Source organism: Metopolophium dirhodum, chromosome 3 (assembly GCF_019925205.1).
Source record: "Metopolophium dirhodum isolate CAU chromosome 3, ASM1992520v1, whole genome shotgun sequence".
In the NCBI taxonomy this organism is placed as follows: Eukaryota; Metazoa; Arthropoda; class Insecta; order Hemiptera; family Aphididae; genus Metopolophium; species Metopolophium dirhodum.
In genome coordinates, this window is record NC_083562.1 from 16,038,318 (window position 1) to 16,057,399 (window position 19,082).

The following is a 19,082-nucleotide window of genomic DNA, read 5'->3' on the forward strand; positions in this document are numbered from 1 at the left end:
CCATAGATATAATAAAATATATAGCCTTACGAAGTTCACGATTTTCGGTGTTTTACGCACCCGTACAACGCTTAAAGTTTACTGAGCTTAAGTATTACAAATTAATTTTTTTTTTTAATCTAGGTAAACCAACGTTTTAAAATTGATGATGCAAAAATAATTCTGACACCCACCCATGGTGGTTTTACATAACAAGTCGAGGGATGTTTTTTTTTTAATTGTTCGAGCAAGCGCAGTGTGGTACACCGGGTACATATGAAAATACCAAAAATTTCAATTAGTTATAATACATATAACTTAAAAATAAGACTGACCGCCAAGTTCAGACTTCCCTGTCGTTTTCAGTTAAAAACTAATGATTTCCGGCAATTATTTTTTGCAATATCGTTCTTAATTCGTTGTTATACTTGTAATATATACATATACCTATTTTAAAAATAATATTCGTGGGTAATTGAAACATTTGAAACGTCTAAAATATATTATCATATACAAATATGATAATAAACAAATAATAATAATTCAACTTAACCGGCTACGGTATTAATAATATTTAATAATATCAATATAAATATAGTATATACAATATCCTATAGGCTGACAAATCGTCTCCACTTAAAATCGTTTTTCGTATACTATGATATTATATCATTGAATTCAAGTTTAACACTATCTATAATAGTCACCCACTTGTAACTTACTGTTCAGCAGAGTCACTTCCAATTTTTTTTTTTTAGATTCTGAGGAAAGCGATGAATGTATTGATTTTACAATGATGTGTGTTTTTTTAAAATTTTTTTTTGTGTCTGTCATCACTTTTTAGGACAGTAAAAGTGCTTGAATTTTCTTTAACAGTAACTTTTCTGATAGGAAAGTGAATCTAGTTGGTACTATGGGGGGTCAAAAGTAAAAATGTTCCCAGTAGTTTTCAAATGCGACGTGAAAAGCAAAGGAAAAACGGGAATTTTTTACGCAAAATCCGTTTTCGAGAAAATCGATTTTGGTTTTTGGTGCAACTCTAAAACAAATGACCGTAGGTACATTAAATTTTGACTGAATGCTTATATTAGAATTTTCTATACACCATAAAATTTTCCAAATATTTTGACTTATTTTGAGCTGTTTACGGACATAGTCAGTTTTCAATTATTTTAGTTTTTTTTTCTATAAATATCAATAAAAATTTTTTTTGTTGGGTAAAAAAGCGTTAAAATTGAATATAAGGGTCCTGATATATCGTTCTAATAGCAGTTGAAAAATATTAAAAATACATAGGCACAATTTTTTTTTTATAAGCATTTAAAGTTCAAATTTTGACAACATTTATCAAATTTAAAATGTAATAATTATTTTATAGTTAAAAATTTATAAAATGTTCAACTTTTGTAGCTAAGGATTAAAAATTTAAAACAAGGTTCCATGTAAATATGTTATATATAAATGACTTTATTCACAATAATATCATCAAATATACTTGGTAATATCATAGGCTGACTGACCGTTTTCGCTCAGAATCGTTTTTCTTATACAATGATATTATATCATTGAATTCAAATTTAACACCATCCATTACAGTGACTCACTTGTCACATACTGCACAGCAGAGCGACATCCACTTTCCCACCTTTTGTTATTTTGTTATTTAATATTAATTAATAGGTATTTCTTAATTTTTTTTTATTATTTTATTCGAAACATTATTTTTAGTTATGGGATCAATATGACTATTTTTATTTCATTATTATTTTATATCAATAAGAATTTGTTAATAAACCAAGTAAAAAATAAATGGTTACCAAGTAACAAACCGTTATCTAACTGTATAAATGTGAAATGCAAATGTCCCTACAGTCTAAACTCTGGAACTACTTATCAGATTTTCTTGATTTTTTTTTTTAACGAAAGAGTATATCACGGAGAAGGTTCTTATGAAAGAAAATTTTAGGAAAATCCACCGGAAAATTAGGAAATCTGGATGTCAAAAATACATACAATAGTTGTGGCATCTATCTAGAAAAAAATTAACTTAATGACAAGGCTGGGAATTAACGAGTTAAAAAGTTAATTTTATTTTAACTTTTTAACTTAACTAGTTACTTTTGTCTTATCATTAACTTAACTGTTAACTTACTAAATTTATTTATTAATTAACGTAAAATTAATGAATTAATTTTTCATTTTAAGAAGTAAGTTAAGTTAATTTATTTTGTTTTTAATTTAATTTTATTTCACTATTTCAGACTATTTCGTTTTCATGTCAAAAAATATTTACCGTGAATTGTTTAAAGTAAAAAATGTATATCATTTGAATTTAACTTATATGGAAATACTGTATACAGTATAAGCTCTATTTCTATAATTTAGTGTTGGGTTGAAAAAAAATTAAGTACGCTAGCGTTGTGTAAACAAATTAACTTTTTTTTAACTTAATAAAAAGTTAACAAAAAGTGTGTATTAACTTTTAACTTAACTGAGTAACCTATAGTTAAATTAACTTTTTGTTATTGATGCATATTAACTTAACTTAACTGAGTTAAAAAAATTCATTAACTTGCCCAGCCTTGCTAAATGATACAAAATTTAGTTTATTGTTGCAGATTAAAATAATAATAGTGTATTATATATTGGTTGCTATTGGTTAATCGAGCATGTTTGTTGATTAATGATTTGTATTATTATTATTTTTCAATATATATATTTATAAATGAATGTTTGTGGGTAGTTTAGACCTCTGGGAAGAAGATGGGCTAAATTAATTATTTTTTTTCATCGGATTTTAGTACGGTTAGGTTAGACCAGGATTTCGTATTAATTGATTATATTAAACCACGGTAGGTGGAATTAAGTAAAAACGACAAACTTGGTATAACTTTGATACTTAGTTAAATCATACACTTTTGTAAAACAGAACGGGGTCCGCGATCTACCGCAGGTAGAATAGGTAGATAGCCTACCTGATAATATACTGCTACGAATTAGAATTTTTATTCCCGGCAACAGAAAATTTAAAATAAATTTTGAACACCCATACACCAAATATCAAATAACGAATTGAACAAAGTTTGAGTCACATAGAGTTGGTACATTTAACGGGCAACGAAGTGCACGGGGTCAGCTAGTCTATTATAAATTTGAATTCAATTTACCGCATTTGCGTCCAGTAGAAGCAAATAAATGTTTTTTTTAAAGATAATGTGAAAATATCCCTCATCCATCAGTTAAGACGGTTAGGTTAATAGGTTATAATTATAAATATTCTTTGGCAAATGATAATCGTCTGAGACGAACGGTGATTCCAATACGTACTCTCATATTTTGTTTCATTCTGGTCAAGGTGCCTATTTTTACAAATGTCATTAATCTCAATACTTCCAGACAGAACTTTTGGATCGGAGATATGAAGACGCGCGCGCTGCATTTTCCTTGGCGGAGATGCACAGCTCTCTCTGACACTATAGACAATATTATACACTCGAAGGGAATGCGTTTCACCGAAAGAATAATTAATAATTACGTAAGTTTTGTCCTTCTACACTTTTGACGCGGTAGACCTAATGTAAATATTTATTGTCGACAAACTTATATACCTGCCAGACGTAGAGTAGGTGGTTTTAAAAAATCCAGTTGTTATAGGTGTACAAAAAAAAATTAGGATATTATGAAAAATACCTAAAATTATAATACTCTACCTACAGCTGTTAATTTATTGTTATAGTAGAATTTTTAAAATTTGAAATCAATGATTAGGCAATGCCTTTATTAAGTAAATACCTGACAAATTTAAAATAGGGTTGTGTTTAGATATCATCACGGATATCCTATTGTTTTAGAATCCACAGGTTTCTTTCCCATGTTTTTCACATTATACTAAATGTAATTTTCTCTAGCGTTTAGTGCCTACAAATATACCTACTAGATATACAAGTTTGGTTACCCACTCATCATCGAATAAGAGTTCTTGAAATTTCAGATTATTTTACTGTTGGAAAAATAATTTAATTTCTTCGAGTCAAGCAAACAGTCAGGTTAAATTTTCCCTCTCGACAGCCAAACATTTTTACTTATATATAAACATACATGGAATACTTAAGACTTTTGTTTAAAAAAACACTCAATTAATTCTGATGAGATTTTTTTAAAAACGACCTAAAGGAAACTTCCTTGTCCTGACCCCTTCAAATTTAACATTTTTAAAAGGAGCTAGCGTTGAAGACATAGCCAAGGCACAAATAGGGTTAACATTTTGCTACTAAAACTAAAAAAGGACCAAGCACCATCTGTGCAAATTGTCTATGTGTAAGTATAATCCACAAACACTTACACTAATGATCTTCGTTACCATAAAATGGGACAACTCCGGACTTGCGGTATAAATTCAAACGAAATAGTTTTTAATTTATATTAATGTTTCTGTTAAAGGAATTGAAAAATTTTGTTTTGAAACATTGTTTTGGATTGTTACAAAATATTATATGTAGATATTTTGAACGAAAAAACTACATTTTTCGATTCCTCCAAATTGATACTAGTCACTAGTGTACTACCGAGACAATCTACATTCAAAAACTCTATTTATATAATTTAAAACTAATAATACCTAGTCACATAACATGGTGTGTTAATGTAATTTATGTGTGGTTTTTTTGTCAATAAATTTGTAATTTTGTACACTATAAATGAGTATAAAATTCAAATTAATTAAAAAAAAAAATCTTGGGAGTAGTATTGATAAGTTTAAAAAATAGTGTTTTATGTGTAAAATTGTACACCATTTATTTAGTGTATGATAATAAATAGAAAATTTTGTTTAGTTCTTTTGTTATGTAATATTAATTAGTATTTCTTAAACTTTTAAATATTTTTTTTTAAAGTTTGGGACTAATAAAACTATTTTTATTAAATTATTCTTTTATTTTAATTACAATTTGTTAATGAACTATGGCGCTAAATAATAAATAAACGGTTTTTTTTAAAAAATATTTTACATTTTAACGGGCATTTTAGTGTCTTTTAGTTAATTGGGGACATTTTAATAGTATTAGTAATTCAAAAAGCCACCCTTGCATTCACGGCTTATACACGTCTTTGTTTTTAGCTCTTAACTATTGTAACAATACCTTATTAAGTCTAAAATTTGGCTGTTTTAGCAGGCTAAAAATTATAGTATGGAATTTTAGGTACCTATGCAAATGTATACCCTCAGTACCACATTTTACACCCCTGGTGAAAAATAAAAGTTTGCTTCACCAGTTTTTCTCAGAAAAATAAATTACAATTGAAATATTTCTGTGCACCCTTCCCACATCCATGAGAAATATTTATATGTTTTTGTTTGAATTTGATTTATTCTAGAGTTTTATGAACTTTTATTTCAATATTTTAGACTTGTTCTTACAGATATGTTGATGCAAATCGTAAGAGTGATTAGGTATATGTCTTCATAGCGTCTAAAATATATTATTATCTTTACCTATCTTGATCCACTATAAAAATTAGTTTATAAGAATATTATCTAGATAATGTCATAATAGGCCTTTATGCCTTTTAATGAGGTGCATCTATGTAAAATATTACAATTTAAAATCCTCAGAACTTGATATATTGCACGTGAGTCAGACTGAGAAAAAACAAAGTGTGCTGACATCCTCTTAAAGAATTAATACAATTCAAACATAAATATCACTGTATAAGATTATATTATATATAATAAAAATTGTTAATAATGTTACATATTTTCATATAATTGCATTATTCAAATCTGAGTAAAGAATACAATCAAAACTTTGTCCAAGCAAGTCATTTACCTAATATACTGATGGCACCATTAAACATTATCAATTTGTAAATTATTTGTTTGATGAGGTCCTTGTATTCTTAAAGTAGTTCCTGTTATTAAGTCCATACTTTTCATCATAAAATTTGTGTTAAGAATTTTCCACGTGTTTTCTGCTTGAGGATCTTCTCTAAGTATGAATTGCTGTTCAAACATTCCAACAATTCTTCCAACACCTTGATGAAGTGTGCCGCCAATATGCACCTTTACTAAACCGTGTGATTCTTTTTTCCATTTAACATCACTTAAATGTGGTGAAAAAAAGAGCAAGTGATTTTTTTTGATACCTAATAAACACTGCAATGTAGATGTAGAATCTTCACAAGTCTCGTAGATTTCATCTTTGCCACCAAGAACTTTCAATGACATTGTACAATTTTCATAAAAATGACAACAGTTCAGTTGATTTTTTCCTGGATTACCAAGATCATTTAATAAATCATAAAAATTTTTTGCAAACATTTCAATAAATTTTTCTAGTAATTCATTATCATGATCTTTTCGAGATTTTGTACTGGGTTCTAGTGCACTAATAATTGGTGTTGGCATAGGCATCTAAAAAAATATATAAATTATAATTATAAGAAGTTAAGTTTTGGTGTTTTATTCTATTGTAAGAGAAGGACATTTGAATTTTTAACAAAAATAACTATTTATTCTCACAGTCAATATTATAATCAAAGTTTGAATTCTCTTGAAACGCTTAAAATATTGTTGTTTTTATACCTATACCTAATAAATAATTTAATTTATCAAAACAATAACACTATAATAGCCAATAGGCCTTAGTTTTAATTATGTGATATTATTTTAAACCCACTTGCGATTCAATGATAAATACCCTGTTCTAAAAGAGGAGACACCAGATTTACATAGCAAAACCGGTTATGCCCGTGGTCGCCTGGTTGGTGTCTTCTCTTTTAGAATAGGGTATAGCTATCTAGGAACAGTGTTATAAAAATTCATAGTAGGTACCTACAAAATTACATTATTATATTATATATTAGTGTTTAAAATTGTATATAGTAATTTTTTAGTAACAATGTAAAACAAACATGGTATGAAAAGGACAAACTCTGTAATAAATTGGGCTACATATTATAATAAATAATATGAATGAAAAGGTTAGCATTAAAAAAATATCTGTCTTACATAGTGGTACATTTTTTTAAATTTTTTTTTAATTACAGCTTACCAGTTGGACAGCTGCTTGATATGGTTGAGTATGCATCATATTGTTATTCTGAGAAACTTCAAGCATATTATTAGGGGCAGACATTTGGATAGGTTGTACTGGCGGTCTGATATAATCTGGCTGACTTTCGATTAATGACTTAAAAGCCAAACACAAATCTGCTTTAGTCATATCAGTAGAAGGTATTAAACCTTTTGAAATTAAAAACTTCAACAACGTAGTTATTTGTACTTTTTTATTGGATAATACCCGCACAGTAGGTTGAGACAATAAAAACAATTCAGCATCTAAAACATGGAAAGTACAAGTTATATAATGACAATAATGTTATATAATGACAAACTTTAACATATTGTATGGAACACAAATAGGTATAACATAAAATATATAATTATTGTATATTCATAAAGTTTTAATTTTTTGTTTTTAATTTAATTAATTATCTCATCGCAGTTACAATATTACATATAATTTGAAATTCTATTGTTTTACCTTCTCTGGTATTCACAGATATTCCACCACCATGGTAGATGGATCGGACGATTTTGCATAGTTCATTTGTTTCAATCCCATCCAGAAATTGTTTCAATAACCGTTTCTCACAATCATAGGCCATTGGATTGGCAAAGGCAGTGGCTATTTACACATTAAACGTCCGACATGAAACTATATTACTATAGACACTAGCATAATTTCAAACTTACCATGCGAGTATCAGTATTCAGGAATCATTCAGGTAAATAGTTTATACTATGGAGAGTTGAGAGCATGAGACTAATCTATTCAGTGCTACAGAGTGTTGCGACTTGCGGTACTGCGGTAGTCGTACACACAACAGGGCCTATAAAGGCTACTAAAGCACAAACCACAGAATATATGAACTAAGATAATAAATAATAATATGTATTATCTTAGTTCATGCCGACACCGTTACCCCGCGTGTACGATCGCCACCCAACCAGCGACTGCTGCACAACACCCACCACCTGACGTTAGATCTGATGCCTGCCCACCTGGTGTACATGTGTGTGTGTGTGTGTGTGTGTGTGTGTGTGTGTGTGTGACGTGTGTGTGTATGTAATTGTGATAACGACGTCCACCAAGACGACGACGACGTTGTGAGATCATTAGATGACGACATGATGTGAAAATACGTACGAAACTTCGAAAACGGTGTGTAAATAGAACTTGACGACGTGAATACGTGATAGCGATTATATTGTTCAATTATTATTGTTGTCATTACTCATTACTCATAAGTCATAGTGGCATAGTGCCTGTAACGGTGAGTGGCAACAAGATAAAAGAAGAGAAGAAATAAAATTAAAAAAAAACCTTTGCACCTTCCATCACGCTTACCTTCGGACGGACGTTCATCGGAATTAATTGCGTATTTCCCGTGTATAAATAAACGCGTCGTTCGTCGGTTGACAAAGGAGAAGAAGCCTTTCTGCTGGTCTGCGTTCAAAACGCTGTCCAAGGTTCCTCCTAAATAACACTCTTCTTCGTTGGTGATGTCGACACCACCACTAACAATCGACTGTCGCGTCTAAAGCAGTTTCGTTCTGTTTTTCGCGACATCAATGGTCCAGGATCGCAAGTCCGACCACAACATAAAACCCAAGACGAAACGACTAGGTGAACAACAAGTAAGAGATTTTCAAAATGGTTAACAACAATAATTGTGTGTGTGTGTGTGTAGTCATTTGTTTACTCTCATTTAAAAAAAAATAATTTTTGTTCTCAGTTATGCCGATCCAAGCTCCGCAGTGGACCGATTTCCTGGCATGCCCTGTGTGCTGTAATGGTTTCGACATCAAGACCCGACATCCCATCAGTTTGGGATGTGCTCACACCGTGTGCAAATCATGTCTGTCAAATCTACCCAAAAAACAATGCCCATTTGATCAAGTGAGTTTGCAATTATATATTTATAATCGACATTGTTTTCAGCTTACAAATTTTGTTTCATGATTCATTTACCTTATTAATTTATCATAAGATTTTTAAATGTCGCTATTAAGCTTTTTACTGTTTGGTACTACAACAGTAACTACTTGAGTTGAATGAATCGGAGTAGATAATGATAATAATATGTATTATTGATTTTACATTGGAGTTTAAAATAAAAATTGGGCTATGGTCCATTACATCAGTTTAAAATAAATTGCACTTGATTTTATCAGTTTTGGTTAAATACGTTCATCACAAAAAAGTAGGTATGATAAATAATACTTTGTTCGTTATAATTTGTATGTTTTATTGTGAATATCAGCCGCTCTTTTGTTTATCTCAGTTTGTGTATATTTCTATCAGACATTTCCAGCAATGAGCTATTATCTTAGAACACATTTCATGCAATTGTATTGATGTCAGCTATGTCTGACAGACACACTATTTTTAAGATGGCAGACACACTAAATGTGAAAATAATTTATTAATTACCTATGTAGCCAAAAATTGTTGTTAACGCATTGGTGTAAATCTTCCCTTGCCAGATAAAGTACATAACTTTTGGATAAAAACTGGACATTTTCTTTGTTATTAAAATATTGTCCAAATATTGAGCTATAGTTTTAGTAATATTACACAAACTCATATTGAGACATAGAGTATATAAATAATGATGAATATTGAAAATAAATTAGTATTAATAAATATATTTTGTTTTTTCCGTAATTTATTATTTAAATTTAAATAATTTAACTGTTCAGGTTTTATTATAAGAGTACTACCCTATATACCCAATTAAAATTATAGTTTATACTTTCAATACATTTTTTTTTTTCAATAATCTTAAAGTGTTAATTTCTTTGTATTAATAGTTTGTTATTATTCTTATCCGAAATTATTTCTATTTGATAACCTATTTTATATAAACATAGTTTTATTTTTATTTATTATTTTAATTCTATCCACAATTTGAAAAAATTGGTCATCAAGTAAATGTATTTCTATTTGTAACCATTGAAACTAAAACAAAGACTGAAGTTAAGTGTAAAAATATTGATATCTTCTCTTTTGTTTATTTGCCTCAGTTTATAAAATAAGTAGGTCATACATTAGTAATAGTACCTATATCATTATTTTATAAAATATTTATTTATATTAGACCATGTAAATGATTATTTATTAATTTTTCATAAAATTATAATATAGTTATTTGTAACTTTAAGTTCAAGAAGGAAAACAATAGATAGGTATAATTTTGAGATATCAATTTAGTTTTTTTTTTTTATTGGGTAACCCCCGGAAACAGGCCATTGGGTGTGGGGGAGGGCACTGTAGGTTTTTAAATTGGGTAGGTTGGTACACGTGTGTGTTGTGTTTTAGCAGAATTTCTAATGGGGCACCCGTAGGTTATTACCGTGCTCCGGGTAGGGTGATGACGGCACTTGTTCTTCGGACTCCGTGACTTGCCCGAAGAAAAATGCCGCCCGCGCCCGAGGTATCAAACTCTGGTCGGCTGCGTCGCAGCCGACACCTTAGTCCCCCCATCAATTTAGTGTTATGGTTAGAAGACATTGTTTCATATTATAGATATCAAGGTTCGAGTTACCCAGAAACTAGTGTATATTTCATAATTTATTCCCATATTTTATTTTATTGAACAAATAATAAATTATTGTTGTTACAATTAAAATTTTATTTATTTATATCATCTATATCATCAGAAAAAAATGGTACTTAAAGTCATTAGACTATATTCTTTTATCTGATACAAATTGTCATGCATTTTTTTTATTTTGGTACAATTTATTTAGTTAACTACATTGTTACGATTTTTTTACAGAACTTAATAAATATAGAAATTGATCAACTACCAATCAATTATGCTCTACTTCAATTGGTGGGAGCGTCAATACCAAACATTGAAAACATTCCAAAATCCATGATAAAGAATATGTCATCTGATGAACGGCTGTTATATAATAAATCAAAAAAATGTGTGGAACATCTTGCATTATACCTTAAATCATTTGCAACTGGTATTTTTTTTTTCTTTAATTTAATACACTATATTTTATGGCACAGATAAATATTTTAATTTACTTATTAGGTGGTGGTCAGTCAACAAGTGCGGGACTATCGCGGCCTATGCAGCGTAAATTGGTGACTCTAGTTAATTGTCAACTTTTAGAAAACGAAGGCCGTATGAGAGCCATCAGAGCAGCCAGATCTCTAGGCGAGCGTAGTATGACAGAACTTATACTCCATCATCAAAGTGCTCAACAATTATCTACAAATTTATGGGCTGCTGTTCGAGCTCGTGGTTGTCAGTTTTTGGGACCAGCAATGCAGGAAGAAGTATTAAAACTGGTCCTGTTAGCTTTAGAGGATGGTTCTGCACTATCGAGAAAAGTTTTAGTAATGTTTGTTGTTCAACGATTAGAACCACATTTTCCTCAAGCATCTAAAACTAGTATTGGCCATGTTGTTCAACTACTTTACAGAGCTTCATGTTTTAAGGTATGCTTATATTTGAGCAAAAGTTAATACCTATTACACATGTTAGAGCTTATACTGGGTATAATGTATGGTATAATATATGGTATAATATATTAGAAACCATGTTTTTAATTATATAAATACTAACTAAATTTGTTTGATATAAATTATTATCCCCTATATATCTAACTTAAAAGCATTAAATAATATTTTTAATTTTAAAATAATCTATTCCATAATTTTGTGTTATATTTGAAAAATGGAAGTACGTTTTATAGAAAGCACTGGTTTCTCCATACTGAAATTGATTATTGGCTCAATACTTATATAGTTAATAACTATAACACATTTAGGTATATATTATTTATTTATTATTTTTGGGTTTCTCATATATATACTTTTTAAAGTAAAAGAAACTCATTGTTAGTCTTATTGGTTATAAACACTTTTTTGTATTTCATAAATAAAAACGTATACTTAATTTAAACTATGTATTTCATAATATGTTGTTTAGTCTATTGAAGTTCCTAGTTATTTGTGTTTATTTATGATATTAGCCTGCCTTTTTATTTTATTAGGTTTCTAAGCGTGATGGTGATTCTTCATTAATGCAGTTAAAAGAAGAGTTTCGTACTTATGAGAGTTTAAGACGTGAACATGATGCACAAATTGTAGAGATTGCTACTGAAGCTGGACTTCGCATAGCACCTGACCAATGGTCAGCACTTCTTTATGGTGATTCAGCACACAAATCACACATGCAAAGTATTATGGATAAGTTACAAAGCCCACAGTCATTTTCACAATCGGTCCAGGAACTTATTATAGCTTTACAGCGGACTGGTGATCCAGCTAAATTATCATCGTTAAGGTCAAATTTTGAACTTTTGGCTGCAGTTGACCCTAATCCAAGTGAGTTTTTTTACTTTGATTATTTGAATTCACTAAAATTTAATTTTTATTCAACATAGGTCTGGAATGGTGTACTTGGGAAAAATTACATTCTGTTCTTGAAAGTGCTAGAATAGTAGTAGCTGGTTTGACTGACTTTGTCAAGTCCCATGGCAATACTAATAAAGGATTAAAGAACGAATCTGTACAAAACCAAACAAATGTACCTAGGTATAAAGTCAGTTTATGTCGAGATTTAATGATGCGAGGTACATGTCCAAGAGGTGGTGGTTGTACATTTGCTCATTCAGAAGAAGAATTAGAAAAGTAAATATTATTCTTTATATTATTTAAGTATTCATGTATGTATAATCATATTATATAATCGTTATTTTACCCTTAGGTACAGAAATAAGAATCGGAAGAACAGTCGATTGACACCAATGATTGTTGATCATGATTATTTGACAAATAAACCTAATTTTATGCCAAAAGAACAGTTTGATTTCATCCATAATAAAAAACCAATGATATTGCCTGAAAGTACGACTTTAAAATATTTAAACTTTAAATATATGTTAATATTTTTTCATTTCTAATTGGCTATAACTTTTCAGATACTCAAGATTTGACACCTATTCCTGTTGAACATTCATATATTGTACCGACTGGTCAGAATTATTATCAGAATAGTCAACAACAAATATATCCTGTAGGACAATATGGTCATGAAATGTATGGGTAAGTGTTACTAATATTTAATTGATGCAGAGTTTAAACAATATTAATGTGCAAATATTTTTCTAGTCCTGGACCACATCCACATGGTATGCTGATAAATCCAAACAATAAAATGTATATGGATCAAAACATTCCAGGCCATTCCAATAAAATGGTATGACCTAAACACTATATTATAGTATATTGTAATGCTTCAAGTTTAAAAATGTTCACAATTATTTTGTTTTAGAAAAATTTATCATCAAGTTTAATGTCTCTTCAGAATCGCAAACAAGAACTTATGGGGCAAATTGACAGGGTAATGACGGCGTGTTCTATTACACCTGATCAAGTGGTATGTTCTTTTTTTTGATCGCGTAGAAGCAATAGAGAAGCAAACAGTTATTATTATAATTATTAAATACTTGTTTTATATTAAAGGATTTTGATCGTTATTCAATGTGGGATAATGGGTTATTTCACACAAAAACTGGACTGCCTTCTCCAGTCAATATACAAACTGGACGACCCATGTTAATCAGGTAAGAAATAAATGTATTTATTCATTTTTAGGATCAGTTTCACGTTTACATTTCAGACAGTTGCTGGATTCTGCCTCTTGCATTTTTTTGTAAACATCAGTTAGTGGTTGACATGGTTTTGGCACTGTTTCATCAGATGAATAATATAATTTCATCTTAACGGGATTTTCAAGCATTTCAAAACGTTCATTCCACATGCGTTTTTTGTGGTCAACCTATTTTTTAAAAGTTAATTAATATTTGACTACAATGAACAAACTCCATGTTTGATAGTTACTTGATATTCTTTACGCCTTAAGAAATGAACCCAAAAATAACTATTAATTATTAATGATGCACCAAAAATTCCCCATATCAATCCACCTGATGGGTTTTTCTTGATTAACCTCCAAGAAATGAGCTCATTCAGACGAGTTTTTGTAGAAGCCAATGGTTTACCTGCACTTGGTTTGCTCATCTTTTCTTTCCAAATAATATAAGTACTTAAATAAAGAAATGATTATAATTTATAAATTATTCCTGTTTATTAGATTTGTGTTTTTGAATAACAAAAAAGATAAATGTATGTTACTACTGTCTATTAGTAACAGCCAGTATATTATATTTTTATTTATTTACAATAGATGGAAATTACAGTCGTTGCCAGATAAATTGAGGCGGCGGCACGATAACGGAAAACCAATGGTTCTCCGTATTTGAATATTATTACCGAAAATACATCAATAAACCAACAATAGTCACAAAAATTATTTTACAATATTAATTTAAAATCAAATATTCAGATAATAATCTTTTATTTAAGAACAAAAAGTAGAAATTGTAAAATAATATAAATAAAATTTTTTGCACTGAGCCGGGTTCAAACTGGTGACTGCGCTTGTCGTAGCCAACTGTGTGACCTTTGCACCACACTGTCAGCGACTAGTTTGGGCTACACTTACTGAAAAGCGCCACCGCCGCCGTCTCAATTTATCTGGCAACAACAGTACATACTTACATATTTTATATATTATATAATATAATATCTGTAAAATATAAATAAGTTCTTGAGAAGCAATGCTATTATTGGCATATATGAATAGTTAATTTAAAATGTAGTTAAGTGAAACATCCCAAGTTCTTTATTATTATTTTACTCAAATTACACAATTGAAATCTAAACAATGTTATTATGGTTAAACAGTGGCATCATATTTAGTGTGTTGTGTGTGTGGTGGGGAGGGGGAGAGAGGAATAAGGAACTATCTTCTGTTCCCCGAGAGATCAAAACGCGGCCCAACCATAATCGGTTTTTTCTGTGCATCCCCACATGACATACTGCTATAGGAAACCGGTTTCGATAGCAGGGTAATGCTCAGAATCGGCATATTCTCTCGTGAAACTGAGTATAATACTACTAATACCATAATCTAAGTATGCTAGTGACTAAGAAATGAAGGAGCTATTTTGATATTATAATAGTTGCAATAAATATTAAAATCCTTGATTGATTTTTGACAGGTCTGATTCGATTTTGGCAGATCCAGATGAATTTGTGCCATTTGAGTTGGCTGTTAATGGAAAGTATGGCCCTATTGGGGGTAACGGTAGTAACCCTGGAGCACCTCCTCCGCCTCCGCAATCATCAACAGTAGTCAACAACAACCAGGCAATTGGAGCGAAGAATGGCAAGTCGTTGCGGCGACCATGTACATTGTCATTACCCGCACCAGCTGCTGCCGCTGCTGCACAGGCCCAATTTTTCAGCTCTACAACAACCACGACCATAACAACACCATTAGGCACACTTCGTGGGGCGCGTAACAGTCCAGTAGCCGCATCTTGGTACTTCAATTCTCCTCAAGGTTACCCAGCCGCTGCACATATTGTTGCGTCTCCTGTTGGTGCAATTGGACAAAGTTACATCACTATACATAGTCCAGCTGGTATAATGGAACCACCAAACTTTTTTGGTAGTCATAAAGCTCCCAAAAGGTCAGTAGTTAATAATATTAATAATATTTAATATTTATAGTTGTTAGCATTTGTTGTTACAGAGTGTGACCACATATTTTATCATTACAGCTTAATGGCAGAATCACATAAAATGAAAAATCAATTGAAAAATTTGGAAAAAAAAATCAATGATCTTAAAGTAATGTCATTATCATAATATTTTTTACATTTATACTAACAATTGTAGCAATGCAATACTAATTAGCTAATTAACTCTTTGTATAGCTTGCCACTCATAATGTGGCCGCTAAAGAAACTGATAAATTGTCTGAAGAACTGGCACAAATCGAAAGAGACATTCAAACAAAAGAACAACAATTTTTGGTGAGTAATATTTTTGGTATTAATTTAAAGTACTTAAATAATATTATAATAAGAGTTGTTCAACATGCATTGGTAATTTGTTGTAGTTGCTGAAAACTTTTTATCTATACAGAACAATACCCACTAATAATTTGGATTATTTCGTATTAGGTTTACGTTTAACCATACCTATTAAAAAAATTCTTGCGTTTTTGTGTGTAGTATTGAATTTGTCAACTATACATTTAAATTAATTAGTTAGTTATCAAATAATAGCATAATTCATTCATATTTATTTTAAAGACACAATGGCATTCTGAAACAGCCACAATAACCACTTGGGGTGATGGTATCTGGTCAAGTACCCACTTCTACAGGGTTTACCCGCTCAACAAGTAAATTATTTATTATTATTTTAACTGGAGTTTAATATGTGTAGATTTATTAAAAAATAATGTTAAATATAATTATAATAAAAAAAAAATATTTTTTTTTATCTTCCTTTGTAGGACGACGCTTACAACAGCAATGGTGTTAAAACAAGCGGAATTAAAATGGGATGGTGATGAAAAAAAAATCAGAAAAATCTGTGGTAGAAGAAGTTTAAAGTCATAGTATTAACTTTTGGTGCACTATATTTTAACTATTGAAATAGTATATTAAACATAATATATTTGTAATTTCGTGAATTTTACCATTTTTTTTGCCAAACAACACGATGCTTTATAATTATTTGAAAATAATGTGATATTTGTATTATTATTATAGTTATTATTTTTAATAATGTTTATGTTTTATTGAACGACATGAAATTTTATTCTTGTATTTTATTATTTTTTTTTTTTAATTAACGGTCAATTGGACCAAAAAAAACAATGAACACGTTTAATTAACTCTTGTGTATGTAACAATAATTTGTTACAATGTTTTGTGATTTATTTCTTTTTCTTTTTTAATCTATATATTTTAATATTTAATTGTAATTTATAAATGTGCAACTGAACTAAAATTCTCATAGTTACCATAATGTTTGTTGCGATAAAGCGTTTATTGATTTATATTATATCCTATTATAAAAATATTGTCAAATTATATTATCAATGTCTAACATGAGTTTTTTGTTATCTAAGAATATAATAATTGTATTTTTTTTATGCTATGGCTGTATTGTAAAACTTTATTAACTACGCGATTTATATTAATCTACTACATGTTGAGGTGTAAAATTATATTAGTTATTTTATTTTATACAAAACATTTATTATGTATAATTTTTAATCGGCGGTATCGGTATCTTAACACTTATATAAACATTTATTATTATTGTTTTTTATATATTATATAAATTATACATATACAGATATACACTCAATCTTATTGCAAAATAAAGAACTTTATTTTATATATTACAAAATACATATTTTAGTACATATTATAGCCTTATAGGTTTTGAAAAAAATAGAGGTGCTTACATTTGTTTAATGCCAGTTAATTTCATATTGCACATTGTATAATTATGTATGTTATGGCATTACATTCAATATGCGCTGTATGAGAACCTAATTTATTATTCAATTATATTTAAAAATGAGTTAACTATGGTTTGTCAGACATAACAATGTAAAGTATAATACAAATTACGAATCCATAGTTATTTTAGAAAAAGTATTATTTTTGGTTTTTGGAAAAGTGTTTTATTACAATAGCAGAAAAAATGCTTTGATCTTCAACTTCGGTATATTTCTTTTTAGGAAAGTGTATAAATAGTTGAAATTTGTGGGGTCAAGAGTAAAAATTCCAATTACTTAATAATTTTGAAAATAAAAGCACAGAAAAACAGAAATTTTTTATGCGAATATTGACAAAATTGATTGTTATTTTGTAATGTAAATAATTAAAAAATGAATAACCGTAGATACCTACTTTACATTTTCACCAAATGTTTAATGACCATTTCCGTGGATAGATCATACAATTTTCAAAATATTTTGACTTTTTGGGCTATTTATATGCCATGAGAAATTTTAGATTTTTTTTAGTTTTTATTAAATTTTTCTCAATAAATAATTGTACGCTCAAAAATTCGTCAAAAAATTTAAAATTGTAATACAAAATACAAAAAAGGTTCATAATTTAAAAAAAAATTGAATTTAAATTCACAATAATTTGTTATGACTTGCTTCATTATTTTAAAAAGTATCACAATTTTTGAAAAAAACAAAGTCACACTATTGGGGCCTGATGTGGCACGGTGGTTGGCCGCAGTCACTAACAAATTCGGAGGTTAAGCATCGGCCGGCGTCGCCCGCTCCCGGATGGGTGACCACTCAGGTTCTTAGTGATGAATCCATAGACACGCGTGTTCCGAACCAACCGTAAGCTAAGACCCCCCCCTCCCCTATTTGCGCCTATGAGTGCATCATCTCACATTCTATAGGGACCGTCGGGATGAATTATCATGTGTTATTTATAATAGAATACTGTGGAAATATTTTATATTACACATAATATACTGAAGACTACAGTCTCAAGCTTCTTAAACCCAAAAAATTACTCACAATAATTAGTTTATTATATCGAATGATGGCCCCCCTTAAATAACGTGTCAAAGTTTAAAAAATCAACTAATTAAATTTATATAAAAAAAAAAAATGAACTGGGAATATGAGCTCCCAAAACATTTTAAGATGCAAAAAAAAATATTAAAAAATAATTCATCTAAGAGTTGGAGACTGCAGTCAATTTTGAATTATAAACCAAATTCTATTATATAAATTAAAATAAATGAAAATTATGATTAGAGCCTATTATAGAGGTCTATATCCTTATTCCTTCAATATATTAAAAAATGTACAAAAATGGATGAAATGTATTAAGGATTCTAAAAAATCAAATGGGAAACACTGCTTTTTAATGGTGCATGTATAAGTTATTACTTATTTATTACTATCCACCGCAAATAGATTGTCACATTTCGGTTTCATTTATCCGGCGGGTAATATAGCTAGTAAATTATAAATCGTTTTTACATACTTCGAGCAAACACACAATGTGTTGTCTGGCGTATTCTATAGGCAAAATAGGTACATTACTGCAGTGTAGAACTGTTTTTTTTTTCTTATGAAATTATATTAATTTATCGTCAAATTCAACA

General features: G+C 29.5%; 3 protein-coding genes across 3 annotated transcripts; 1 reads left to right on the forward strand and 2 right to left on the reverse strand.

Moving 5' to 3' along the window:
• Nucleotides 1-5,677: 5,677 nt before the first annotated feature.
• LOC132940928 (uncharacterized protein C3orf38 homolog) lies at nt 5,678-7,970 on the reverse strand. The gene is made up of 4 exons (XM_061008730.1): nt 7,733-7,970; nt 7,521-7,664; nt 7,029-7,315; nt 5,678-6,388 (listed from the first exon to the last, which is right to left on the reverse strand). The coding sequence occupies exons 2-4, from the start codon at nt 7,642-7,644 to the stop codon at nt 5,825-5,827; spliced, it is 975 nt and encodes a 324-aa protein (XP_060864713.1). The 5' UTR covers nt 7,645-7,664; nt 7,733-7,970; the 3' UTR covers nt 5,678-5,824.
• Nucleotides 7,971-8,140: 170 nt separating this feature from the next.
• On the forward strand, nt 8,141-16,842 carry LOC132940927 (roquin-2). The gene is given in 19 exon segments (XM_061008729.1): nt 8,141-8,677; nt 8,776-8,939; nt 10,822-11,017; nt 11,089-11,498; nt 12,056-12,389; nt 12,449-12,695; nt 12,772-12,911; nt 12,986-13,109; nt 13,176-13,263; nt 13,339-13,443; nt 13,530-13,630; nt 15,131-15,604; nt 15,695-15,764; nt 15,851-15,949; nt 16,232-16,294; nt 16,297-16,323; nt 16,438-16,464; nt 16,466-16,498; nt 16,500-16,842. Coding segments are annotated over 18 exon segments (2,736 nt in total). The 5' UTR covers nt 8,141-8,677; nt 8,776-8,777; the 3' UTR covers nt 16,536-16,842.
• LOC132940929 (uncharacterized) lies at nt 13,648-14,429 on the reverse strand. Its single transcript, XM_061008731.1, has 2 exons — nt 13,908-14,429; nt 13,648-13,845 (listed from the first exon to the last, which is right to left on the reverse strand). Exons 1-2 carry the CDS (start codon nt 14,085-14,087, stop codon nt 13,648-13,650), a joined length of 378 nt encoding a protein of 125 aa, XP_060864714.1. The 5' UTR covers nt 14,088-14,429.
• Nucleotides 16,843-19,082: the final 2,240 nt, after the last annotated feature.

Coding starts and splice junctions, on each gene's coding strand:
- LOC132940928 (XM_061008730.1), bottom strand. CDS start 7,644: ATGGCCTATGATTGTGAGAAACGGTTATTGAAACAATTTCTGGATGGG. Junction 7,316..7,520: donor ATCTGTGAATACCAGAGAAG/GTAAAACAATAG, acceptor TCCATGTTTTAG/ATGCTGAATTGTTTTTATTG. Junction 6,389..7,028: donor ATCAAGCAGCTGTCCAACTG/GTAAGCTGTAAT, acceptor ATATTTTTTTAG/ATGCCTATGCCAACACCAAT.
- LOC132940929 (XM_061008731.1), bottom strand. CDS start 14,087: ATGAGCAAACCAAGTGCAGGTAAACCATTGGCTTCTACAAAAACTCGT. Junction 13,846..13,907: donor TAAGGCGTAAAGAATATCAA/GTAACTATCAAA, acceptor TTTAAAAAATAG/GTTGACCACAAAAAACGCAT.